This window comes from Mandrillus leucophaeus, unplaced genomic scaffold (assembly GCF_000951045.1).
Source record: "Mandrillus leucophaeus isolate KB7577 unplaced genomic scaffold, Mleu.le_1.0 Scaffold380, whole genome shotgun sequence".
Classification (NCBI taxonomy): Eukaryota; Metazoa; Chordata; class Mammalia; order Primates; family Cercopithecidae; genus Mandrillus; species Mandrillus leucophaeus.
The window spans coordinates 1,433,803-1,460,308 of NW_012104032.1; the positions used below are offsets into that span (position 1 = coordinate 1,433,803).

Below are 26,506 nucleotides of genomic sequence, written 5' to 3' on the forward strand. Positions count from 1 at the left end.
TGCCAGGAGTGAGAAGGAAGGAGGTGAAACATTTCGGGAGGTGAGGTGTTTAGGAGACCAGACTTTTTTCCTGCCAGGTCCTCCTTCCCCTTCCCTCTTAGGCATGGGGAGTGGAGCAACAGACGGAGAGTGGCATGAGGACACAAAGGAGGAAGCACACCATTGCCAAGACCTCAAGGAAGAAGGATGGAAAGCGCTGGCAGTCCTGCCTGGCCCCCAGCCAGTTCCCTGCTGAAGATGGCCAAATCCCCTTGCCTGGTCTGTATATGCGACTTTTGCTGGGGTGGAAGGAGGGAAGGGCTGACTTGCTGAGCTGGGCTCTAGAATGGGAAGGGTACCTTTCTGCAGATCCCATTTGGACTCTCCACTTGAACAAGTGAGGTGTCTGATTTTCCTCTTCGGTACCTTCCTCTCCTCCCCCTCCCTTTGCCTCATCCCCATTTCATCTTTCATCACCACCTGGGTCCTACTGCTTGGCACCCAACCAACTGGATGCCGCCACGTTTGGCAGTGCTGCACTGGCACGTGAACAGTGTCTCAGATCCTGGCACTGCGGCAAACCCAAAGCCACCAAACATGCTCATGATGGCACTTGGTGGCAGTCAGGGAGAGGGGGCTGTGCACATAGCGGTGCCAGGCATTGGGTGGAGCTCTGTGTAGGGAACTGGCATGAGAGGATGCCCTTAACAACTGGGCTGAGTCAGCACTCCCTCGTCAATCTCAGCTCTGCCTTCCTCCCAACTAGATATCCACCTCCCTCCTACCGTTACTGCCCCCAAGAAAGGGATTTAGATGGTACCATACTGAGTGTTTGAGCACCATGCGAAAGGAAACGAGCACAGAGGGACAGGCTATAGCACAGGCTGTAGACACACCCAAGGCTCCAGGCCAGTAGACCATACATATCCTTGGACAACAAGAACAGAAAAATAAAACCCTAGGAGGGCTAAAGGAGGTGGAGAGAGGGACACCAGCTGTGTTGTACCAGGATGGCACAAGAAGAGATTGGAAGGCAAGTAGGAAGGAATGACCCTCAGACTTTGCTCTTGGGTGATGGGGTGGTTTGTACCTATGCATATTTCATTCTGCCTTGTACCTTGTGATTTGCTGAGCTGTGGTTGAGATGAACTGGTTCTTTCTCCCTTGTTAAAAGGTCCATATTCAATAATAGTCCTAGGAAGATGGAAAGGTGCTCTAGGCCTAGAGAGGTAGACAGGTGTTAGGAAGACAAAGGGACTTGTCCTTCCAGAAAGACTATGCAAGGCACCCAGTTAGAGTTGGATAGATTTCCATATCTTTGAAATCCACCCCAAGAAGGGTGATGGGATCAGCAATGATCCCTGGTAGAGGGGGAGGCCCCTAGAAGGAGAATCCCCAGCAACTGTGGTGATACAGACTAGCCCTCACATAACTAGACCTTGGGCCCCCAATCTGAAAGAATTTCAAGTAGCCTTGGCTTTCCTAATGACTGGGCAGATCTTCAGATCTGGAAGATTTGACTGTGGGTGATGTGGAAGGGAGGCTGGGTGGCTCTGGGAGATAGGACCTGCCCAGAGGTAGGAGTAAAGTCCATGCTGGGCTGAGCTGCTCAGGGCTGGGGAAGTTCTGATTTCAGCATCTCTGGAAGTGTATGGCCACTTCAGAAGAAGCAAGGTGTTTTCCACAGCAGAGAAGAAAGCAGGGAGACACTCAGCCAAAGTGGTGAGTGGACAATGTTTATATCTTTTCTCCTGTTCAAGAACAGCCAACGTAAGCAGAAGACCATGGCCAATTTCCAGTATGTTGGCGGTGGGGGTGGGGGTGATGTCAGAGTGATGAAGTCGACAAATCTGAGGTTATGATAAGCCCTGGTGTGGTAGCCCCTAGGGTAGCAGGGTTGGTCCCTGGGTGCTGAAAAGATGGGGGCAGGTCACAGATATGGTGCTAAGCTCTCTAGGTCAGTGGTTCTCAAACTTTAGAGGGCATAGAATCTCTTCAGGAGTTTCTGATTCAGTTAGTCTTAGGTGTGGTCCGGGAATATGCACTTTACATAAGCACTCATGTTGCAAGTGGACACTTGAAACATTGAGAAACACTGTTCTGAGAGATGGCAGTCACCTTTAGGGTGGTTGATCCAATCAGGGTTTCCCTTGCCTTTTGCATCTGTCTTCCCCAAACTTACTCATGTCTTTATGCTGACATGTTTGGGGATATGTGTGTTGTGGGGTGTGTGTATGCATTTTGAGTGGGAACAGTAGGAGGAAAAGGAGAGATTGTGAGGTTGAATCCAGCAAATGTAACTTGTTAGAACAATGATCCTCATTGGCAGTAGTTACCACAGAAGAATCCTTTAGGGAACACTTTCAAAATTCACTCTTCCTTCACCCCCCAGATTCTGATGACTGGCTGCCTGTGGGTTTCTGAAACCTCATCATTGAGAATCACTAGCTTAGGAACATTGCCAAGAGATTATTCTCTGTGATCAAGTCAAAATTGTGTAGATTTTGTGGCTAGGTACAAGATGGGTCCTGGAGGCAGGCCTGGGTTCTGGGTAATGGAAGTAGGGATCCACAGAGTACAACTCAGCCTACTGCTGATACTCAGCAAATGGCAGAGGATGCTGTTGTTTGAGCACTTGGTGGAGACATCTGGAAATGAGCACCGCATGGGTCATTCTTCATGTCCAATTGAGAAGACTTAGTGCAGGGTTTGGTATCAGGGAGGACTTGTAGATATGGGACAGTACTGAGCCCCTGCTGATTACTGGTTGCAATGTCTTAGCCATTGTTTGTGTAAGAATATGTGTGTAGTTGGGTGGGATTATGAGTCAACCTCGGGTGCTGTATCACCTTTCCCCCTCTTCTTGGACAGGTTCAGCTTGCTCTGGTCTACCTATACTCAACCTGCTTCCCCATTAGCTTCTGGCCAGACTTCTTTCCATGGCTGTGGAATTGCAAGAAATACCATACTCAGACTTCTGACAGAGAATAATGACATTTACCCCTTGTCTGTGCTTTGTGTGAGGGCTGTCTGGGTCCTGTATATCAAGGAGCATCACTGGGTGGTCACACAATTGCAATTTTATGTTCTTCCCATAACGTGTAGTTTCTCTCAAGAGGAATTGCCTTCATGATTACTTCCTATCTTTCCCCAGACTTGGTGGGCCATGGTCTAGGTCTTCTGCAAATGTCCTCTCTCAAATTTGCCTTCGTCTGATCTTTTTATAATGTATCTGAGCTATAATCCTGTAGACCCTGAGGCTGGGTCTATGGACTTGTAGCAAGAGCTTTCTCAGTATAAAGGCATTTCTTCCCAACTCAGTCTTCTAGAAATGACGCTTTCATGGCTTATAAGTTTCTGACTGGTTGCTTCTGAGAGAAATGGTCCCCCAATACCTGGCCATTCACCAAAGTTTACCCTGTGTTTCATGGTGATATCACATGAGTTTTCCCGAAAGTTTCCTCCTAATTTGCCTCCTACATATCTCTTCCCTGATGTCCAGAATAATTTAAGGTCCTCTCCCCGTAGGGTTTTTTGTTTGCTTTTTGTGACTGTGAGGAGGGGAGCAGACCCCCCAACCATGTGCGTGCCCTCGCTGCTGCCATCCCCCCGTCACCTCTTGACTGCCAGCAACGGCTGGGTATGGGCCCAGTGCCCATCCATTTTCAGGGCTAGTTGATTCGGCAGGTGAGTTGTTACACACTCCTTAGCAGATCCTCTCCCCATATGTTAATACTCAACATTTGGTCACTTTTCCTCTTACTGGTTACTTTTTCCTCTCACTTTCTGTGTTTATAAGTTTTTTCTACCTACTTTTGTGTGAGGAAAATTAGCATGTGTTGGAGGGTGTTTCTGCTTATGGGAGTATAGGTCATAGGTCTTGGGGTATGTCCCTTGTACTTATACATATGCCCATGGGGCCCCATCCTTGCTGGCACTGGTGTGTTTCTCTGCAGCCCCCTCTGCTGGGGTCTGCTGCTGTTTCTGAGGGTGTGTTTGTTTCACTGGTATAGTTATATACATGGAGCTCTGTATTTCAGATTTACGTATCTTTCCAGGGATGAATGACTGTCTTAAGACAGATCACGGTGGTGGAGATTTGGAGAATCAGTGATCTGGTCTATAAGCCCTGAAAGTGGTTAAGAAACAAGTACAAAGAATTAAGCAGATGGGTGCTATTATGCCTGGAATAAAAGGCTTGCTCTTTTGCCCCCCAAATTCCAGGGTTCCAGGTAAGTACAGTTACTTAGCATCAGCTCATATGTACTGTTGGGACTGCACACGGTATTGCCAGGCCAGGGTATTGGGTGTAAAAGAACATGTTGCGTGACAAGAGGATGGGGGATTTCTGGTTACATCAACTCTTGGTGAAAACACTCATAGTTCAAACTAAAGCCAACCTACCCTGGCTGTAAATTCTTTTTTTTTTTTTTTTTTTTTGAGACGGAGTCTTGCTCTGTCGCCCAGGCTGGAGTGCAGTGGCCGGATCTCAGCTCACTGCAAGCTCCGCCTCCTGGGTTCACGCCATTCTCCTGCCTCAGCCTCCCGAGTAGCTGGGACTACAGGCGCCCGCCACCTTGCCCGGCTAGTTTTTTGTATTTTTTAGTAGAGACAGGGTTTCACCGTGTTAGGCAGGATGGTCTCGATCTCCTGACGTTGTGATCCACCCGTCTCGGCCTCCCAAAGTGCTGGGATTACAGGCTTGAGCCACCGCGCCTGGCCTGTAAATTCTTAAGATACAGGACACCACACCTCTAACCATTCCATGCCAGGTGTTTGTCGATGATTTCTTTAAAACGTTTCCTTTTTCTCGTTTTTGTTCTAAATTGTTTTTGGTTTCCAACTTTTATACACAAGTCACATTCCCAGAAAGCACAAGTGGAAAATCTTCTTTCCTCAGATACATGCTGCTAAGAAAATAGTTTTATACACAGAATTTCAACAGGAGAGAGAAAAGGACAGGGAGGGAGGAGTACCAGAAAGGCAGGGAAAGAAAGGTGGCAGTGAGCGCAAGACCCAGGTGGCCAGTTTCTCTCCTGTTGCCTAGATTTGTGACTGGCATTTTTGGTATCAGAAATTGGGGTGGAATTACAAAACTAACTCCACCTAATTTGCTGTTAGTTAGAAAACTAACTCCACCCCACCCCTAGTTTGTTAGAGTTGGAGTATTTTAGAGGTGAATGGGAGAGGAAGTGAGACTCACGGAATATATGGGGGCTACTGACTGAGCTGAATTTTCTCTCCCCTCCCATCCTGTCCACATGTAAGACACTGCTTCAGTATTAACATGTTCACAGAGTGATGTGACTGATAGAGCAGAAAACCTAAATCCCAGGGCTGGGCGAATTTGTATGAGAATATGAAATGGATAATGATAAAGCAACAGTCTGAAGGGGAGAGAGGATGGAAGGAGAACACCTTGAAAGAGAAGTGGTCTTAGGTACAAGAGTAGTAGGAAAAACTATCTGGAGGACATGGGAATTTTGCAGACTTTTCTTTGCTAAAAGAAAACATGGACTTCTCTACCCCACACTAGCTGGGCTTTAGTATTGCCAGAATGATCACCCGATGGCTATAGAAACCATTTGCTTAGGGGTAGGGAACATTCTTCTAGGTTCTGTTGGTTCCCTTGGTGATAACACCCTATCAAAGATTGACCTGTGCTTCAGTCATCTTCTTGCCCACCTCATCCCCTCAATTCCTATCAGCTCTAGACCCCCATGAGTGTCATGGACGGATCCTGACTCCCTTGGGAATGCTTCCAACAGCTGCTGCTTAATGGAGGAGCTGGGCTGGGCTGGACTGGAGGGAGCAGGAGCAAGGGCAGAGGACAAGGGGGAAGAAAAGGAGATTGGGGGGAAGGGAACAAGGGATCCAGCAAAGGTGGGCCTCTAGGGAGGGCAATAGGATTAGGAGTTTGTGAAAAAAGTAAATGCAAGGAAAAGGTAGGAGATGAAAGAAAGGCAGATCTCAGATTCAGAAATTAAATACCCCCCTCACCCCTTTCTTCCTGGGACTGCCAAGATACTTTTGGTGACACTGATGACACTGACTTTTCTAACTCATAGCTAGAAATGAAGGGCTATTACCTGTCCTAATAAATACCCAATTCAGGGAACTGCGACATGTCTCTCCCCAGAGTTCAGGCTCTTCTCCCTATATTGCCAGCTCCCACCTCTGAGACTGGGCATAGCCAGGGGAAGGTTGCACTGACTTCAGTCCTTCGAGGACCACCAGACCCATAGCAAGGAACTAAAGCTGTTTGATCTTCCAAAGATGAGGTGGTTTAAAGAAACCCTTAAACCGGGGGGTAGGGGTGGGACAGGGAGTAGGGAGTGACACAAATAGGAAAAAAACACTTGTTTGATGGGAGAGTTTTCTTTTTTTTTTTCCTGTATTTTCCAAGTTTATGTTTTTCTTTAGTTCATTCCTCTGGTCTCCATTTCTCTCTTTTGTGTGCGTGTGCACGCACTGTCTCTCGCTCTCGTTTTTTTGGTTGTGTTTCAGTTTTTTTTTTTTTTTTTTTTAAATAACTTTGGATTTGCCGTTGGTGGGCAGTGCCTGTCCCTGGAGGCTGGACCCTTATGTGGCAGGGCTAGGACAAGGGGCGGGCCCACGGCTGCTGAGAGGATCTCTGTGTTTAAAGCCTTTGAGAATAAGTTACTGCAGTTCCCAGGGTGCAGGGTAGGGATTGGCAGAGGGGTTTCTGGTGGCAGCATCCCCTAGAGTCCAGGCCGCAGGGGCTCCCCTGTCAGGCAAGAAGAGGGTTAGGAGGGAGAGGGTAGGGAGAGTGAACCAGAAGCACTTCCCCCATGCCAGCCTCCAGTTTGGTTAGAGTTTTGTGGGCTCCCTGCCCATCCCAGGCTCCAACTTTGGGAGCCAACTGAGCATTTGGAAAGAGTTTGTGAGCAGTATGGTGCTCTAGACAAAGGGTTAGGAAGGAAAAGAGGGGGTGGCAAGTTTGTTTTCCTTCCCCCTTCTTGGCCTTGGGCTTTCTTTTTCGTTTCTTCTTTTTCTTCTTTTTATCTTCTTTTTCAAAATTTTTTGGTGTTTTCTCAGTGGAACATCATGGGATAACATGTGTGTGTGCATGTATGTGTATGCATTTATGGGGATGGGGAGCTGGGAATTCAGTGAGGAAAAGGAAGATAGAACCAAGGATATATTTTGTGTGTGGTAGGCAGACATGTATGAATAATCAGGGTGCCAAGATGGGTGTATGTGTCTGTGAAGATGGGCAAGGGCTACATCTGCAAGGAGCTGAGGATGAGGATCAGTGTGTGTGTCTGTGGGGATTGGGAGGAGGCAGGACTCTGCTGGAGGTGGGGTGTGTGGTGCCCACTGAGGGTGGGAACTGAATAGTTCCCGTGAGGTGGGCGGGGCCAGGGGGTGGGGTGAGGGATTTGAGCTCCCACCAAACACCCCTTGGGGTACAAGAGGGAACCCTGAGGCCCTCCCCTCTTCCCCATCTTGGTTTATCTGTTTATAAAGCTAGAAGTGTAGAGGTAGTAGTAGTTTTTGGGTTGGAGTCCGTGTGAGGTAATCTTGCTTCCTCTTTGGCAAAAGCCACAGCAGCCGAGGCAGCAGTGGCGGCGTTGGTGATGGAGATGGGTGGGCCCCCTTGAGGTGGGGCTGCCTTGCGCCTGTGGGCCGAGGAGCGCAGGTGGGAGGCCAGGGCTTCACGCCCACTCAGCAGCACCTCACATGCCAGGCAGTGGTAGGTACAGATGGGCACCCGCAATGGGGGTGGCATGGAGCCCCCAGAGCCCCGCCCAAAGAAGCAGAAGGATCTCTGGTGGGCAGTAGCTGGGGCCTCCCCGTCAAATGCCATCTTGCACTGGCGGCAAAGGTAGCGATGAGTTACATCCACGGTGGAGATGCCAGTGCTGCCTGTCAGCAGCTCATCAACCTCACCAGCCTCCCCCTCCCCTGGAGTGGGCAGTTCAGGAGGCTTTGGAGGTGCTGTGACTGTGGGCTCAGGGGGCTGGGGTGGCGGCTGGAGGAGGGCATTCGGTAGCAGCCCAATGAGGGTCTGAGGTATCACGGGGTTCATGGGAAATAGCCCCTTCTTCATGCCGTAGAGCTGTTGGAAGTAGGCCCCCTGTAGCTGGGGACCAAAGACAGCTGGCGGTGCTGTTCCCCCAGCAGGGGGCAATGGAAAGGGCAGGAACTGACCCCCTAACAGGGCTGGGACAGTGGTCTTCAATGCTTTGAGGTTCTTGAGGGCATCATTGGAGGAGCTGGTGGGGGCTGCAATTGGCTTTCGCTCACCGGAGACCTTGTCCCCCAAGGGCTCAGTAGGAGGGCCCGGGACAGGGTCAGTGGTGCCTGCTGTGGAGGTGTTGGTTTGGTCGGGCACGGGTCTCTGAGGTAAGGGGCGGCCTGGACCAGCAGTCTGGACCACTGTGGTGGTAGGCAGGACCGAAGTGGCGAGGCTGAGGAGGCCTGAGGAAGCTGCTGGGCCTAGGAAGATGAAAGGAAGGATGAAGGATTAGCCATCTCCTGTCCCATCATTCTTTCTGCCATAGGCCATCTCCAGCCACACACACCCATTCCCAGCACCGGATTTCCATGCCCCTTCCCTCCCTTCTTTCCCCCAAGAGCCTGACGCAAAGGAGGGCCACAGGAGATTGGACATGGGAAGAATCAGGAAGGAAAAGGAAGGGCATGTCATTAGAGGGGGATGTTCTCTGAAGTCCAGCTCCTCCCAGCCTCCCTACTCACCTGAATTGAAAGGAGCTAAGTTGCCCAGCGGGGGCTGAGCCAGAGCTGGACCAGACAAGAGGACCGGGGCCAGGCGAGGCAAGGTTGGGGCAGCCCCGAGGGGCACGGAGGCAGGTGTGGTCGCAGGTGGGGCCTTGGGAGCTGGGGGAGCCTCAGGTGCCGGGGCCAAGTCGTAGCACTTGCTTTCACTCTTCAGCTGGGCTCGGACTGCCTCCTTGAGCTTGGCCAGGTGCTGACGGGAAAAGAGATGGCCTCGGCAGGAGACATAGAAATCATACTTGACATCACAATAGGGGCAGTCAGTGCGCTGGGCTGCTAAGGGGCCCTCACTGCTGCCTCCAGTGCTCCCAGCGGCTGCCCCCTGTAGTTTGGCCTTCTTTTCCTTGGCACGAGCATTCTGGAACCAGACCTGGATGACTCTCTTGGGCAGCCCAATCTCCTCTCCCAGAACCTCACACTCCTGCATGGTAGGGGTGCGGTAAGCTTCATAGCAGGCTTTCATGATTTTCAGCTGCAGGCTGCTCATCTGGGTCCTGTAGCGCCGCTGCCCCATTCCGTCTGGAACACCAGTCCCACCTCCAGGTCCCCCACTGGTCCCTCCAGCCCCAGGGGATTCTGGTTCAGCTAGGCTGGAAGCAGATGAATCACTCAGATCTCCTGCAGACAGACTGCAAGCCTCACTCTCTGGAGAAGCTTTAGGTGGTTCCTCTGGGCCCTCTTCCTCACTGGGTGGAGGGGGAGGTGGGAGAGGTAGAGGTGGCTCTGGTGTTGGGGTGGTGGCCTCTTTCCCAGGTGGTAGGAAAGGCAGGGGCCCAGAAGCAAGGGTGGCAGTGGGGTAGGGAAAAGCAGGTGCTTCCCTCTTTGGGGCCTCCCTTCCAGTGCCATCATCTACCTTGCCTAATAAGAGGTTGAACTTGGGCAAGGATGCAGGGGTGGCTGTGGCAGGCGGTTTCACTGCTGGACTAGGCACTCCCCCAGGGGTGCTTCGAAACTGGCCTTTCCTCTCCCGGGCCCTAGTATTCTGGAACCAGACCTGTACCACTCGCTTTTTGAGCCCCACCTCCTCGGAGATGCAGTCGAGCATCTTGCGTGTTGGGTTGGAATCCTGCATGTACCAACGGTACAGGATCTCAAGCTGCTCAGGCAAGATGGTGGTACGCAGGCGCTTGTCCCTGGGGGGCTCGCCCTCCCCTCCTCCCCCTGCTTCACTGCCTGTGGGGGACAAGCTGCCGTCCTCATGCTTCCGTTTGAGAGGTGGCCCTGGCATTGGTGAGGTGGCTGCCACCAGGGGGTTTCTTTCCCCAAACACCAGCAAGGGCAGATCTAGGAGTTGGGGAGGAGCACTGGGCTGCAGAGATGGCAGGAAATGTAGTCGGCGGTGACTGGTCAGGAGGTCCTGACTGGAGAAAGAAATGGCACACTGGTCACAGGTGTGGGCTGGGGAAGGTGATGGAGTAGCCTTCTCTTCAGACTCTTTGCCTCCTGCCTTTGTTGCCTCTGCTTGGCTCAGCTCCTCCCCATCTGGAGGCTCTGGTAATGGACCCTCAGGCCCTGCAGGGGGTTCAAGGCCCTGTTCCTCCTCTACTTCTTCTTCCACCTCTTCCTCCTCTTCCCCTCTCTCTGCCTCTTCCTCCTCCTCTTCAGGGGTCTGGTCATCATAGCACTTCTTGAGGTGGCGCACCAACTCAAAAACACAGGAGAAAGTGGCGTGGCAACGCCTGCAGCCAGAGGCTCCCCCAGTGCCTCCTCCGGTTGGCATGGACCCACCCTCACAGGCATTTTTGCGTGCTTTCTGGCGGGCATTCTGGAACCACACCACCACCACACGGCTAGCGAGACCCAACAGACTTGCGAGTCGCTCCACCTCTCCGTCTTTGGGGTAGGCACTAGTCTCAAAGAAAGACTGCAGGGCTTGGGTCTGGAACTCTGTGAACTTGGTTCTGGAGAACCGGCGGCCGGCAGGCACCAGGGGAGGAAGATTCCCTCTGGAGCTTTCTTCCTCCTCTATGGGCCAGTGTCCCCCTGCTTGACTTCGCTCTTCAGGGGCACGGGTCCCCCCTGCCTCAGGCTCTGGGACCAGGAAGGGTGGGCCCAGATGGGGAGCAGGTGAATCCAGAGACCCATCAGGAGGTTTGGGGGGCTCTGCAAGGGGCGGGTATAGGCTGTCATAGCTCTTTCGAAACTGAGCAGCATAACGGCTCAGAGCTTCAAAGGGCAGAAAGCGGCGGTGGACATGTTCCTCATGTGTCTTGAGGATAAGCATATTGGAGAAGAGTTTCCCACAGGCCCCACAGGCCAGCTTGTCCCCACCCCCGAGGGCCTCAGGTGGGGGTGGGGTAGGGGGAGGGGGCGCAGCTTGCTTCCCTTCATTGTACTGGATCACCAGCTCAAAGCCAAAGTTTTCTAGAAGGGCTTTGGCTGCAGTGCGGGCAGCCTCGTTGGGCAATGGGTGGGGGGGTGAGGAAGGCCCTGCCTCATTGCCCTCTTTGGCCATGGGGGGCCGCTCCCACTCCCGCTCAGCCAGCTCAGCCTTGGGAGGTGGGGGTGGAGGAGGAGGGGTGGCAGCTGGCAGGGACAGCACAGGTGCAGGCCCAGCTAGTGTCAGCTTGGGCCCCACCTTGAGATCATGGAGGTAGAAGGGCAGGAGCAGCTGCTGCTGCTGGAGCTTAAGCAGTGATTCGGGCACCAGAGGGAAGGGGGGCAGGACTGGTGGGGTGAAGAGAGGGGCTGGGAATCGATGCAGGTCCAAGGGAGGTGGGGGAGGGGACAGGAAAGGCAATCCAGATATGAAGCCACTGGGGTCAGGGCCCTTCTTCTCAGTGCCCACCTCCCCCTCTGTCTCGCCTTCCTTGGGCTCTTCTTGGCTGCGTTCTGGCCCTTCAATCTTGGAATCAGTCTTGGTTCCCCGAGAGCGAGTCTGATGCAGAACTGACCGCATATGGATCTCCAGGGTGGAGCTCTGGTTGTAGGAGACTCGGCAGACTGTGCACTTAAAGGGCTTGTCTGTGGCAGCAGTGGTGGTAGGTGGGGCACCAGCCTCTCCCCGGGCAGGGGCAGAGGGGTCAATGGCAGCCTTCTTCATCTTATGCAGGTGGGAGACAGAATTATAATGAACCAATAGAATATTCTTCTGGGTGAAGGACTCCTTACACACAGTGCACTTATAGGGCCGGGCAGGGTCCAGAAACTTGTCCAGGGCAAAGTTGGTGGTTTTCCGATAGGTCAGAGGGTGGCGAGAGTCAGCTGGAGCTGGCTCTGCAGAGCGGAGCTCCCCAGTGGTCCCCTCTTCCTCCTCAGCCATGGTAGGCAGAGGAGCTATGTCTTCAGCTTGCGCATCAGGCTGAGAGACTGGAGATGGGGCTGGAGAAGGGGGTTGACCAGGACTTCCCGAGGGTTTGTCTGGGGCCTCAACTGAGGCCAAGAGAGGCTCAGGAAGAGGATCTGGACTGGCTTCTGGGGTCAGGTTAGGGCCTTCTAGGGGAGAGAGAAGAAGGTACAATAAGCAGGGAACTTCGTTTAAGCCAGACCCCACCCACTCAATACCAGGGCAGTTGACCTTGGCCTCAGTCATCTTCAGATGGCCCATGGAGTCCCCTTTCCTGGTACCTTGGGAGGCTTGCTGTTCCATTCCCTACCTGCTGTCTGGTCTCTGCTGGGTGTAGGCTCTGGCCCATGAGTTGGGGGTTCTTGGCCATCGTCCAGAGGGCTTAATGTGGGTCCAGACAGCACTTTGGTTGTAAATGTCATTTCTACAGTTGTAGCCTGCAATGGGAAAAAGCCTAGTGACTTCACCACTACCCGCCACTGCCCCTACGCCACTCCTGACCCATCTGCCCTACACCTGTACCTGTGCCGAGATCCCTTTCCACAGATCCAGCCTCCTGTCTGGACAAACCTCCCACCTAATTGCTGCTTTTGCTACAGATGAGAGAGCCTGGGCTGCTGCCTCTCTTATCTGGCTTCTTTCCCCAAGCCGGAAGTCATCGTTCTGGCAGGCTGGTGCCTGCTGTTCAGCAACTCTTCTCAGGACTTAATGGAAGTGAAACAGAAGCCGAGTTTTCTCATCTCTGAGTAGAGGCAGCTAGACAAGCTCAGTTCTGAGTCTCCCTCTCTAAAATCCAACTTCAACCTTTGTCACCAACACATGCACTTGCCTGAATACTCCTGCCTCTTCCTCCCCTCCTGGACGGCCCTAACAAGACCTTGTCAGACCATCCTCAGCCAGCCAACACATGCACTTGCCTGAATGTTCCGTGCCCCCAACACACGCACTTGCCTGAATACCCCTGCCTCTTCCTCCCCTCCTGCATAGCCATAATAAGGCCTCGTTGGACCATCCTCACCCAGCCTGTACTCACTACAAGCAGCAGCTTCTCAACGCACTCGGGCACCACGTTGTGAAGGTGGCTAAGGTGGAAGTGCAGGGCAGGTCGGCCCACCAGCTGTTCCTGGCACAGTGGGCATCTGTACTTGGGCTGCACCGCGTGCTGGGAGAGTGTATGAGCCCTCACCTGGCTGGACTCTGGGCTCAGGAAGCTGCAGTATGGACAGCAGTATACCTGGAGGGTACATATGGGCAGTGGAGGAAGTGTCAGGGAAGGATGGGATCCATCATCACATAGTCCTTTGGATGCAGCACTGGCACCTACTCCGTTTTTTTTTTTTTTTTTCCGAGATGGAGTATGGCTCTGTCACCCAGGCCAGAGTGCAGTGGCGTGATCTCAGCTCACTGCAACATCCACCTTCCAGGTTCAAGCAATTCTCCTGCCCTTAGCCTCCCGAGCAGCTGGGATTACAGGCGTGTGCCACCATGCCCAGCTAATTTTTGTATTTTTTTAGTAGAGACAGGGTTTTGCCACATTGGCCAGGCTGGTCTTGAACTCCTGACCCCAGGTGATCTACTCGTCTTGGCTTCCCAAAGTGCTGGGATTATAGGCGTGAGCCACCACGATTGGCCTCTCACTCCTAATTTAAGAGGAACTAGCCAGATAGGAAAGCATTACAGCAGACCCAGCCTCCAGCCACTGTCCTGAGAGCTGGCTCCTCCCCACTTTCCCTTGGACTGGGACAAAGGCCTAGCTTAGGCCGCTACCTTGTACTTCTTCTTTGTTTGGCCCTCTTCCACCATCCTGATTTCTCTGCCTTTCTTTGGTGTGTCTTTCCCAGTCTTTGCTGCGTGCCTCAACTCTCCAGCTAACAGATGGCTCTGTACCTACTGCCCCCACCTTGGGTTTAGTTTTCTTTTCTTATCTATCCTATCCTGCCTGTGTCTTCTCTGTGAAATGGTTCCATTTCCTCTGGGCATTTTCTGGACCCAGAGGCTTCTTGTCCCTGCCCACTCTGCCTCTGTGAACTGTCACCTGAAGAGGGGCCCTACCTGTCTGCTCAGAAGCCAGCTCATCCTCCCTCAGGCTCAGCAGCTCCCACCTTATTTTCCATCTTTCTTTTTCCTTCTTCTTTTTCCTAATGTGAATAAACACCACAGCTTCCCGAGTGGCCCAGGAAAATTCTGGCCCGGCCCTCTCAGCACATTCTTAGCCACACTTCCAGAGGGGTGAGGCTGCCAGAGGCTCCACCATCACCTGACTGCCAGACCTGCCCAGCCTGCATCCAGGCTGGCACCAGTGGCACAGGCCTGTGTGTCAGGGAGTGGATGACCATAAAGGAAGGGGATCTGGATGCTCATCTTAATGCACCTAGCCCCTGGAGCAGACATCTGGAAGAGGTCTGTTGATGGGAGCCGGAGTTAGGAAGAAAAGATGCTGAGGACATAAGGCATTACTTCAGCTTGCAGTAATGCAGTAACACTGCGTATTGCAATAACAATAAATGTTACATATTGCAGTCCAGTTTGGAGAGCTGTGAGGCACAGGATGGCATCTCAAACCTGAGGCTGGGAATCCCCTTAGAACCAACTTTCAGGCCACAGAGCTGCCATTCCTAGGTGCTGCCTAGGTCTGAGTCCTGGGGATTTAGAGATTTGTGGCACATGCTGTCAGCGTGAATCATTTGGTTGGTGCCTCTACCCTTAGGAAGGGGGTGCCAGGACAGTTCCATCCAGGCTCAGGGCGTTTTGTAGGGTAGGAACACTGGTGTCTTGTTGTCTTTCTGCTCCGGAGGGATAAAGAGCTGGGCAGTAGCTGGTTGTTTGCTTTTGCCTTTCTCTTTTCATTTCTTTACTGCTTTCCTCTCCTGCTTCCAACATGTACCCCCACTCTTTCCTACTCTCAGCACAATTCCTTTATTCATCTTTCCCTCAAGTTCCTGCTGTCTCCCTCCTATCATCTCCCTCTGTGCTTGACCCTGCTGGGCCAGCTCTGCCCCTCAAAGTGCTGAACATGTGGAACTGGACCTGGGTGGAATTTCTTAACTGTGCTATTCTGAGTGAAATAAGTCAAAGCATGACAAAATTAGGTCTGCCTTTAGAATATGAGCAGATCTCAGTAAAGCCAGGCCCCCACTTCAGCTCTTCCCAGTTACCCCAATTCTGACCGTGGTCTGGTTGGCACTGTCTCTGGAAGGGCCAGTCTTGTTTTCTGTCTCTTCTGAAGCTGAGGATGAAAGAAGAGGAGATTAAGGAACCCTGAGAGCCCTCAAGATGATTTGTAGCAGACAGCTTCCAGGGTAGGGAGTTGGGCACTAGGGAAAGGGCAGGAAACTCAGTAGATAGGTGAGGCTTGGCAAGGGCTGACTCGGGGTCAGTAGGATGGTCAGGTCTGAGTTCTCAAAAAGGGCAGAAGTGCCTAGCCTCTTGTGGCTCAGCCTCCCTTCCCCCTGATGAGCCCTTTCTTTAATCAGTTTTGCTCCTTGAGCACAGACATTGCTGGGCTCCTGGATTACTGCAAGGTCCCATGAGCATCTCAGAATGTAGGAGGTACTGGGGGGAAGGGAGGGAAAACAGACCAGAAGAACAACTCACCCAATTGTTCTGTCTTGTTCTGGGCATCTTTCTCAGGGGTGGGTGGCTCAGCTAAGGGGGTGACAGGAGCCTTCCCTGTGTAGGATGGGGGAGAGTCAGCTTAAAGAGGGGTGGCATCAGGGAATGGAGGACATAGGGCAGAGGAAGCAGGACAAGCAGCCAGTCAATGAAGGAGAAAATGGATGAATCAATCAGCAGGCAGGAGAGTATGAGAAGCCAACAAGAAACATCCACACAGAAGACAGAGGGAAAATTACAGTATTAGAACTAGTAGGGCCTAAGAGATCATTTTATGAGAGTCCAGCTCCTATCCTTTTATAGAAGTCCAGCAGTAGACAGCAGAAACAAGATCAAACTCAGCTCCCTGTCTTAACTGACCCAGGAAGTGGGAAGCCCCAGAAATGTAGTGGGAGGGGCACTGAAGAAGGAAGCCTCAGTTGAATGGAAGCAGCTGCTGCAGTGAGCAGGAAGTGGCAGGTCTAGCTGGAAGAGGAGATTACCACTCAAGTAAGAATTGACAGATGTGTAGGAATTTATTTTCGGTGGCAGCCTAATTAAAGTGTTAAAGTTCCTTAACTCCATTCAGCCCTGCGCCAGGATCGTTAGCTATTGATCTGGGCCCCTCCGGCACTTAACTCCAGCCAGCATATTGGCAATTCAATTAGCACCAGTCAATGCTGCGTGTTCCTGGCTCCTGCTGCCCATGCCCTCGCCCTTGCCCACCACTGGCTCTACAAAGCCCGATGCCCATGCCCACCTCTGGCAGCGCCTTCCAGGCTCTTCTCCTGCACCCTGTGGATCAATGGTGCCTGGATGGCTGTTCCCGGCCTCTGCTGGTACAACCTCAACTGCCTAAGGGTGACTCTAAGCCCAGCCCTAGGGCTGAAGACCTCCTAGGAGACAGGAAGAGGCTGGGAAGCTTGTCAGGGGCCTGTTCTCATCCCTGCTGCCTTTGGATCATGCCCACAGCTCCTATCTCCTTCCAAGAAGCGCTGGCCCAGCACAAAACAGGTTATCTCTCCTTCCTGCCCAGCTCCAGCCTGCCACCCTTCAGCATTACTAGGACAGTAGTCACTACTCAGAATCACTAGGTGGTTCCTCTTCACCCCCTCCCAGCAAAGCCGCTGCCCTTCTTTGCCCTTCTACTCAAGGTAGCCTCCACGGTGCCTGACATGCTCATTCTGTCTTATCCCTTCACAGCTTCTTCCCATTTGCTATAGGTGGCCCACAGGCCCACTTCTCAAACTTCCTTGTATCCCTAATTCCGCAGCCCCCGTGCTCCCCACATCCTGCTGCCCTCCCTGCCCAGCTCTTATTCTCCAGTCCCCTCTTCCTCACCGGGAGTCCGGAGCTGCCCGTGGCTGAAGCTTAGGATGCTCTGAAGAGCTGCGAGTCCTTCCTCAGCAGCTGGGCCATTCTGTAGCAGCTGCAGACGCCTCTGGGCCTGGGCATCACGGTGGGCAGGTGCGCGCAGGTGTTGCAGCACAGCCAAGCGGGAGGGTGTCTCCCACGCACACAACAGGCAGTGGTATAGCCCCAGCTCTGCCCCTGCCTCTGCTCCCTCCATTTCCAGCAGAAACTAGAATCATGGGAAGAGCCTGGCTCAGACCCAGAAGGGACATGCCAGATCTCAGGGGACTTTCTTTTTTTTTTTCCCCGAGAGTCTTGCCCTGTTGCCCAGGCTGGAATGCAATGGCACAATCTCTGCTCACTGCAACCTCTGCCTCCCGGGTTCAGTGATTCTCATGCCTCAGCCTCCCAAGTAGCTGGGATTACAGGCATGGGCACCACACCCAGCTAATTTTTGTATTTTTAGTAGAGATGAGGGTTCACCATGTTGGCCAGGCTGATCTTGAACTCCTGACTTCAAGTGATTCTCCTGCCTCAGCCTCCCAAAGTGCCAGGACTACAGGCGTGAGGCACCACATGTAGCCTCAGGGGACTTCTTGCCTCCCCTAAGGGAGACTGACTAGCAGCAGCCCCCTCCCCACCCCTCACTTCCTCCTCCTGAACCCCCCGCCTTTCCCTCCTATGACCACCTACTTATTATTGCTTGCTCTCCCCAACCCTTTCTCTTTCTCCTACCACTCCTGGACTCCCTCCCAGCATGCAAATGGAGTCTGGTTCCATCCTCTTGAACCTCTGGTGACATGACAAACTGAGCTGACACCACCCCTCCCTCCAGGGCCAAACACTAGAACAGCTGAATAAAGTCTGTTTCACTTGTCAGAGTCTACTCTTCTTTGGTCTCTTTCTCCATATCTGTCACTTTGTTACCCTGGTACATACTTTGTTACGTGGTGCATACTTTCCTTTTTCTCCATTTGTCACCCAGGGTTTTCCTATCACTTTCTTATTCTGCATCTCCTCCCTCCGTCCCCATTCCCTTCTCCTCTTCCGATGGCCCTTTCTGACCCAGCCTCACCTTGTATATTTGGCTGTTTTCTTCGTGGGCTGCACCCCTGGCATGCAGCTGCATCTTCTCCTTGCTGTTGGACTCAAAGTCACAGATGTTGCAGCGCAGGTGCAGCGGAGAGACAGACCCATAAAGAGCCCCATCTCCCAGGGACACTGGGGAAGGGGTGCCCATGGCCCCACCCCCCTCCCGCAGGTGGGCTGCCAGCTGGTACTTCTGAGCATGTTTGTCAGTCTTGAGGTGGAGTTGGAAGTTGGCCTTGAGCTGGGTGCCATAGCAGCAAAGCTTGCAGCGGTGGGTGTCACCAGCCACCTCCTTCCATTCAGCTTCCGGGAGGCTCCGGCCTATGCTGCAGTGGTAGAGCAGCAGCTCCAGGTTGTCTGTGCTGAAGACCTGGCACACTAGGCAGCGAAACACCTTCAGGGACGGGCTATCATCTGGGGGTGGTGAGGTGGGCAGGCTGTCGGATGAGGAACCCAGAAGCTGACTTGGAGGCAGGTGGGCGTCAGGGGATAGCCTTCCAGGGGCTAGAGGACAGAGACAGATTAGTGGCCCAAGAAAGAAATGGGGCAGGGTGGGTTCACTATGTGGGGAGGTGGGTTAATGAGTAGGATAGTGCTCAGAGGGACTTACGGTTACCTAAGTTGGGAGTTGGTCCTTGGGAGAAAGCAAGGAGTAGAGTTTGGCCCTGGGGAGGACAGAAGAGGGAAGAAGCACAGAAGCTTACCGGGTGTGGGGAACTTGCGGGCAGGTGCTCCAAGGTGGTGGAAACCATTGAGAAGCAGCTGGGCTTCCAGGGGCTTGTCTGGCCTCAGCCCCGGGCCAGGCAAAGGAGTCTGAGGCTGCCCTAGGGCCTGGGGCCCAAAGTACTGGAAGAGTTCAGGGTGGGTAGTGGGGGTAGCGCCTGGTGGGGGAGGAGGGCCTGGCCCCATCAATCCAGGTGGCAGGCCCAGCGGCAGCCCCTGGTGCAGCATTAGGACATTCTGCATGTGCTTCTCAGAGGTCATATGGATGCGCAGGTTGCGGGAGATGTTCGTCTCGTAGCTGCACACCTTGCACTGCCAGGATGATTTGGTCTTAGGCTCTTTGTCTCCCGCGGAGGGTGTGAGTGATGCCTCTGGTGGACTTCCCTGCCCACCAGGGCCCGCCTGGAAGCCCTGCAGGTTGGCCAGGTGCTTGTCAGACTGCATATGGATGCTGAGGTTGCCTTTGGTGGTGGTAGAGTAGTTGCAAACATCGCAGCGGTAGGGTTTGTAGCCACAGTTGTAGCTCTCTCCACGAGCAAGGCGGGGGTGGGCGCCCCCAGCACTGCAGTAGCTGCAGTGACTGTTGCTCTCAGGGTGCTTCTCTCGCATGTGCACATCCAGGGTCTGCTGGTACTTGTAGTGCCAGTTGCACTTGGGACACTTGAGTGTCTTGCAGGAGTTGCGTGAGTGGAGCAGGGACATGTGGCTAGACAGGCTGAGGCCCTGGAAGGCTGCAGGGGCTGGGGTGTAGTCATCAGCTAGGCGATAGGGCTGGGGTGGGTCACTGGGGTCTTCGGGGGAGCCCACTGGGGCAGGGAGAGTGCCCCCCTCCTTGGAGGTGGGTGAGCTTTGGTTGAGTGGGGGGCAGAGCCCTCCATCCTCTTCTTGCCCCTCAGGGAACCAATCTGGCCCTGCCTCGCCTGCTGCTACTGGCGATTCTTTGGCTTGGGTTGGGCTGGGGTCCCAGGTGGCTGTGGATGGAGAGGGTGGGCTCAGGGCCATGACTTCTTCATCCAGGAGGACAAGGGCCTGGACTTCTGCCTCAGGGGGGCCATCCTCCGTCTGGGCCACATTCGCCTCCATGTTCACTGTGCTGCTATTGTCAAGGGGTATGTCGGAAGAGGGGCGAGCAGGGACTTTTGGTTCCAGAAAGCTTATGAGGGCCTTGCAGCCTTCATCCCCCTCCTGGAGCACAGCTGGGCTACCTGACAGGCCCTGATATTGGGCAGGGGTTAACTTCACCCCATGAGACTGTGTGTGACCCATAAAGGCCTGGGGCTTGCTGAAACCCAGGCGGCACAGAAGGCAGAGCCAGAAGACTGCCACGTGGTTGACCCCGCTCTTCCCCATGGGGCCATCTTTGGGATCTCCGGGTGGATTTGGAGCCAGCTGATAGCTCCAGAAAGCTCCATGCCTTTCCTCACAGGCAGCCGGAGATGGTGCTGAGGTATCATGGGACAGAATTTGGTCAGAAGAGCTAAAGCCTTGGATTGGGTCAAAGCCATGTTGGATGTGAAGGGCAGTGAGGTGTGAAGGGGGTGGGTAGGCAAGGAAGGGAAGACTGGGCTCTTCCTTGATGCCTACCTCACCCCAGGGGAAGCCCTTTGGTAACAGGAGTTCACTGTCACCTGGTAGGGACAGCTTGGCCACTAGGTAGGCCTCACCTCCAGCTGTGAAGAATAAGTGGTTGCTCAGGTCCATGGGAGGGAGCCCTTCTTCTTCCTCCTCCTGCTCCTTGTCCTTTTCCACCCCTGGGTCATTTGGTGGGAAGTGACCACAGTCAGGCCCTTCCTGGGGCTCCCCAATCTCCTTTGGTGGGACGAGGCCACAGCCTGACTCCAGGGGCTGTCCCCCTGGCTCTGAGGACCTCATGTTCTCAGACGTGGAGGGGGCAGCAGGGGGATCTTTGGTGACAGGATCAGAGGGGATGCTGGAGGAGGAGGTGTCCAAAGGCGGGGATGGGCCATTGTGCCCAGGGGAGGGGGTGGTACCAGTGGTAGAGGCTGAGTTAAGGGTGGCCATGGTAGACGGAGGAGTGCTGGGGGCTCATGTCAGCGTGACAACCAGTACCCTGTAGGGAGACAAGGAGAGAGCAGTGCTGTGAGGCTGCAGAGACCCCAGCTGGGCAGCTAGATCTCTGGATACTCCTGCCCCATCCTCTTCCCTGAACACCAGACTTAGACACCACTTTGCTAACCTGAGATTTCACTTAGTGTCTCATAGGCTTCAAAATGTAATATGTCAAATATCAGAACTCTTCATTTCATTTATTTTATTTTATTTTATTAATTAAATTTTTTTTTTTTTTTTTTGAGATGGAGTTTTGTTCTTGTTGCCCAGGCTGGAGTGCAATGGCGTGATCTCGGCTCACCGCAACCTCCGCCTCCTGGGTTCAAGCAATTCTCCTGCCTCAGCCTCCTAATTAGCTGGGATTATAGGCATGCGCCACCACACCTGACTAATTTTGTAGTTTTAGTAGAGACAGGGTTTCTCCATGTTGGTCAGGCTGGTCTCTAACTCCTGACCTCAAGTGATCCGCCTGCTTCGGCCTCTCAAAGTGCTGGGATTATAGGTGTGAGCCACCGCGCCCAGCCTAGAACTCTTTATTTATCCCCTGAACCTGCTCCTCCCCATCTTTCCTATCTCAGAAGTTAGTACGAACATTTATCCAGTTGCTTAGGCTAAAAACCCAAAGTTTTATCTTGCCCTCACCCACTGGACATATCCAATTCAACAGCAACCTCTAAAACATGTCAGTCCCTCCATTTATCTCCTTCACTAACACCATCCTGGGGCCCGCTGAAATCCGGGCAGCACAGATGGCAGGCCATTATTATCTCTTTCCTGGACTAACACAACAGACACCACACTGACCTCCCACTTCCACTACTGCCCGCTACAGTGTATTTTCTCTCCATCCAGCAGTCAGAATGGAGGCTTTAGTTCTTGCTCTATCTTTAGCACAGAAAACAATGCCTGCCACAGTCAGTGTCTTTTGAATGGCAGAATTCTAGGAAAGACCCTCAGATTTTCCATACCCTGACGAGGTAAATTCCCTAAGTCTTGCCAGAGATAGGGCATAATTGATTTCCCCTGGCATGCAGGCACCATGCTTCTCTCCAATGCCTTCCAGATCCATCTCTGGTCACAGCATGTGGAACAGATGGGAGCTTCTCTGGTCAGCTGAAAGATAACAACTAGTCTGTTGCCTCCTCTTCCTCCCGAAAGAGGTAACAAATAATAAGTAATAGTAATAATATTACTAATAGTTATGAAGGTACTTATACCATGGTCCTGGCACTGTTAAATGCTTTATATTAATCATCTCATTTACTCTCACAGCAACCTTATTTTACAGATGGGGCATCCAAGAAACAGAGAGGTTAAGTGAGCTACTGAGGATCACACAGCTCCAAGATGGTGAAACTAGAAATGGACTGATGGGGCACTGAGTAAACCCCAAAGTTGTGGTCTAGACTTCTCCACCCAGCTAGACTGTCCCTTGGACACAATACAGGCAAAATGAGACTCCAAAGGACTAGAAATGAGGATTCCAGGCTGGGCGTGGTGGCTCACATCTGTAATCCCAGCACTTTGGGAGGCCAAGGCAGGCAGATCACCTGAGGTCAGGAGTTGGAGACCAGCCTGGCCAACATGGTGAAACCCTGTCTCTACTAAAAATACAAAAAAAAAGTTGGGTGTGGTGGCGCATGCCTGTAATCCCAGCTACTCAGGAGGCTGAGGCAGGAGAGCGGCTTGAAACTGGGAGGCAGAGGTTGTGGTGAGCCGGGACCACGCCATTGTACTTGAGCCTGGGCAACAAGAACGAAACTCCATCTCACCAAAAAAAAAAAAAAAAAAAAAAAAAAGAAAGAAATGAGGATTCCTGGGCTCCCTCCAGCTGACAGAAGCGCCAAGACTCCCATCCTTTTTTTTTTTTTTTCCCCTTCTAAATCAGGAACCTCCCGCTCAAACTCACCAATTCCCATGCCTCTCCATCCTATACTTCCCCCAAGGTCCCAATTGGCTCATCTACATCCTCTCTAGCTCTTGTATTAGCAGATCTCTAGTGATTAAACTGGTAGTGCTTCAGGCCAGAGTGCTTCGCGTAAGGGGCGAGGGGCATGGCCTCTCTTTTCCTGGGCTACCTCTAATCCTCACCTCCAGAGTTTTTGATTTGGAATAGGTCCTCAGTCTAGCCCCAACCAACCTGAAGGCCCCATTCTTGCTTCCCTCCTCCTCCTGGGAGTCTAGCCAGGCGTGAAGTCAGAGCCATTAAGGAACGCTGAGTGGGGTGGGATTAGCATGCTAATGAAAATGCAAATCAGCACCTGGGAAAGGGGTGGAAGGGATGGGGAGGTCAGGGGAGTTGGAGAACCAAAAGGGAAGTGAAGGAATTGGACTGAGGGGAGCTGATTTCTAGATAACCAGAAAGCAGAAGCCCTCAAGTTGAGGGAGAAAGGTATTCCTCCTACAGAATCCATCATGGGGGGAAGAGGTAAGGGTGCTGGTTTGTGAGGGTCTGTTATTCCATTGCCACCCACAGGTGGGCCACACCACCCTTCCACTACCCCACCTGGTGGGAATAACTGACTCTGGGCAAGAGGCCCTGTCCTGGGCCCTGCCGCCAAGAGCTGCACACAGATGGGTGCTCTCTCCCAGCCGGCCCAAGCGCTAGAGTTCACCCTCCCTACGCCTACCAGCTGCTTCCTGGCTCCTGACTCACCATGCTCGATCACAGCTCAGAGTAGGGCTAGGCAGACCTAAGCCCCAAATCCTGCAGTAACTCCCAGATCCTCTCTCAAAAGCATCTATTTCCTAGAAATGGAAAAAGACATAGCTGATTCCTAGCTAGAAACCAAAGGAGCTTAGCTTTTGGCTAGCTTGTAGGTGAGACTCTGATCGGCCGAGGGTAGGTTGGCAGCTATTTAAAATTGCAAATGTCTTCCCCACCTCCCAACCTAACCCTCCTCCTCTTTAGGAAAGAATTTCAATTGCAAATATATCTCTGCCTTAGTACATCCTCCCCCAACCCCAACTTCCCCTCCGCCTTCTTGGAGCTTCTCCCATCACCCACTATTTATTACAAGCCTTTAGCTGCAGCAATTATTTTTTCACTTTTTTTCCCCTCATTGCATTTTTACTCCTCCATCTTTCCTTCCTTCCCTCTTTGAATTGCTACGTCCTTTTCTTTGCCCTTTCTACCTTGAACTGGAGACAGCGCAGAAATGGACAGGCCTAAGAGTCATCCCCCTTCTGCCACCCCCAAGACCAAGATTCTTGCTCATTCTCAGACCCATCGCCATTCTTCCCTTTAGTTCCTGGCTTTCCTTAAGGGCATCCTCTGTCCCTGCGGACACATCTCAGGTGTGGGTAAAGCGACAAGGCGACTGCTGAAAGGCCCTGATGTTGCTGCCTCTGAAGGAGGCAAGAGGAGGAAGAAGGAAGAGGGTGGATCTGGTGTAGGGTGGAGGTTGGGGATAGTCCAGGAAAGACCTGGGTAGAGGCAAGGGCTGGGGGCCTCTGTGAAGGAGAGGGGTTAGGGGAGACAGAGCAGGCAGTGGCGGCGGTGTGATTAGAGAGGAGATTGATGTGAAGGGGCGCCACAGACGGCAGAGAGAGTCAATAAAACGAGAGGATCACATTAGAGGCGACAGAGAGAGCTTTAAATTACAAGGCTGCTGCCACTGAGGGGGATGGGAGGAGGGAGGCCTGGAGCCATGGGAGGGTGGAGAGTTCTGAGGGTGTAGTCATCCCCTGAGATGAATCTTGCAGCTCCAAAATGTCCCTTAGTCTCCAGAGTTCCCTGCTGCCCCTTCATTCTACCCTCCTCCCCTAATGCACTATTTCCTCACAAGGCTGAAGAGGGGAGGAAGGTGAAGATGAAGAGAAAGGTGTGGAGAAACAGAAGACATTTTTTCCTTTTGGTATTGCCCTCTTCCTCCGTCGAGACCCAGGCCTCTATTTACTTCTCAGGATGAGAAAGGAAGGTTGGAAGTGCTACTTTCAAGGCTCAGTCTGGGAGTTAATGCCCTATAAACAAAAAAATATACACAGTCATAATTGCTGAGCTGCAAATATTCTTCCATGGGAGGTGGGAAGATACACATTAGGACCCAGAAAGCTACTGAGAGAGAAATGTGATGAGACAGAGATAAGAGGCTCAGATGTAAAGTTGCAGAAACACAGGTGGAAAGCTGAAAAGGCAGGCCCTGACCGAGCAAAATCGGGGAAACAGTGAGACTTAAGGATTGGAGAATTACAAGACACAAAGGGCATGGGCAAAGGAAGGACCAAAAAACTGAAGTCTGAGAAAGGAGAGAATCTGCTCCTCACTGAAGAGGAGCCAGGTCGTGGATTCAGGCTGGCCAGCAGAACTGGAGGCAAAGCTGACCAGGGGTGCTTCCTCCCATCCTCCAGCAAGACCAGGACTCCAAGGCAGCCCCCTCCCACCTCTTGCTGACCAAGAGAGGAAAAGAAACACTACTGCTCCCTAGTGGTTACAGAGGGAATGTCGCCAAGGAGCTGGCAGGACTAACGGGACCTGACTGGCTTTTTCCTTCCTAACTACCCTCCAAAAAACAAAACTGTCCTCCCTTTTCTCCAAACCCAACTCCATGGCAGAGGCTTTCGAAGTGAAGCCTATCAGGGCACCATCAAGTTTGCATACAATGATATTCACATCAGGGCCTTCCCAACAGTTGTTTTTCATTTTTTGAGACAGGATTTCGCTTGGTCTCCCAGGCTGGAGTGCAGTGTCACCATCTTGTCTCACTGCAGACTCTGCCTCCTGGGCTTAGGTGATCCTCCCACCTCAGCCTCCCTCCCAGTAGCTGAGACTACAGGCACGTGCCACTACGCCCAGCTAATTTTTGTATTTTTTGTGGAGACAAGGTTTCGCCATGTTGCCCAGGCTGGTCTTAGATTCCCAGGCTAAAACAATCTGCCCGCGTTGGCCTCCCAAACTGCTGGGATTACAGGCATGAGCCACCGAGCCCGGCCTTCCTAACAGTTTTGCTTTTCACTTTTCTAATTGTTTAATCTACCCACTTTCCCTTACTCAGAGTCAATTTTAGGGCCTTTTTTTTTTTTTTTAAATTCCTCTCTCTTAAATTATTGCCTAAGGCATTGCATTCTTCCATACTCACTGTCCTCGGCTTCCTCCCCTTTTTGTCTCAACCTGTTGATTACAAGAGGAGGAGACCATGGAGAGAAGGGGAAGAGAAACAGGAAGGATGAGATGTGTGTACCCCTAGTAAGGGGGATTGTTTGGTGTAAACAGCAAATAAACTATAACTAGATGAGCTCTATTTTTTAGGGCAATGGAAGAACATGGGCTTTGGATCCACGCACAGAGAGCCAGGTTCAATCCTTGCTCCACCACTCACTAGCTGTGCAACTTTGAGAAGTTACTTATGGAGCCTTAGTCTCCTTATCTGGGAAAATGGGAATAATGATATTTTCCTTACTCAGTTGTGAAGATCAGATAGGTAATGTGTAAAGTGCATTTGTTGGGTGTTCAATGAGGGTAGTTCTTTTCCTTCTCTCTTGGCTGTCTCCCATCATAGAGTGGAGTATGGTGTTTGCACAGAGGCTAACAGCTTTCCTTTTGTTCACCCCTTTCTTTTTCTTTTTTCTCTTTTTTTTGAGACAGAGTCTCGCTCTGTCACCCAGGCTGGAGTGCAGTGGTGTGATCTCAGCTCACTGCAACCTCTGCCTCCC

General features: G+C 52.5%; 1 protein-coding gene across 2 annotated transcripts in view; it reads right to left on the minus strand.

Moving 5' to 3' along the window:
• Positions 1-6,351: 6,351 nt before the first annotated feature.
• ZFHX2 (zinc finger homeobox 2) overlaps positions 6,352-26,506 on the minus strand; it is a 43,365-nt gene continuing 23,210 nt past the window's right edge. For both annotated transcript variants that reach the window (XM_011990705.1, XM_011990704.1), the window contains exons 2-10: positions 18,766-20,855; positions 18,048-18,565; positions 16,961-17,201; positions 15,623-15,697; positions 15,196-15,254; positions 13,062-13,262; positions 12,339-12,465; positions 8,704-12,177; positions 6,352-8,442 (exon numbers count right to left, since the gene is read on the minus strand). In XM_011990705.1, coding sequence (XP_011846095.1) covers positions 7,463-8,442; positions 8,704-12,177; positions 12,339-12,465; positions 13,062-13,262; positions 15,196-15,254; positions 15,623-15,697; positions 16,961-17,201; positions 18,048-18,565; positions 18,766-20,806 — 7,716 coding nt within the window. In that variant the 5' untranslated portion in view covers positions 20,807-20,855 and the 3' untranslated portion in view covers positions 6,352-7,462. The remainder of the gene's footprint in view (positions 8,443-8,703; positions 12,178-12,338; positions 12,466-13,061; positions 13,263-15,195; positions 15,255-15,622; positions 15,698-16,960; positions 17,202-18,047; positions 18,566-18,765; positions 20,856-26,506) is intronic.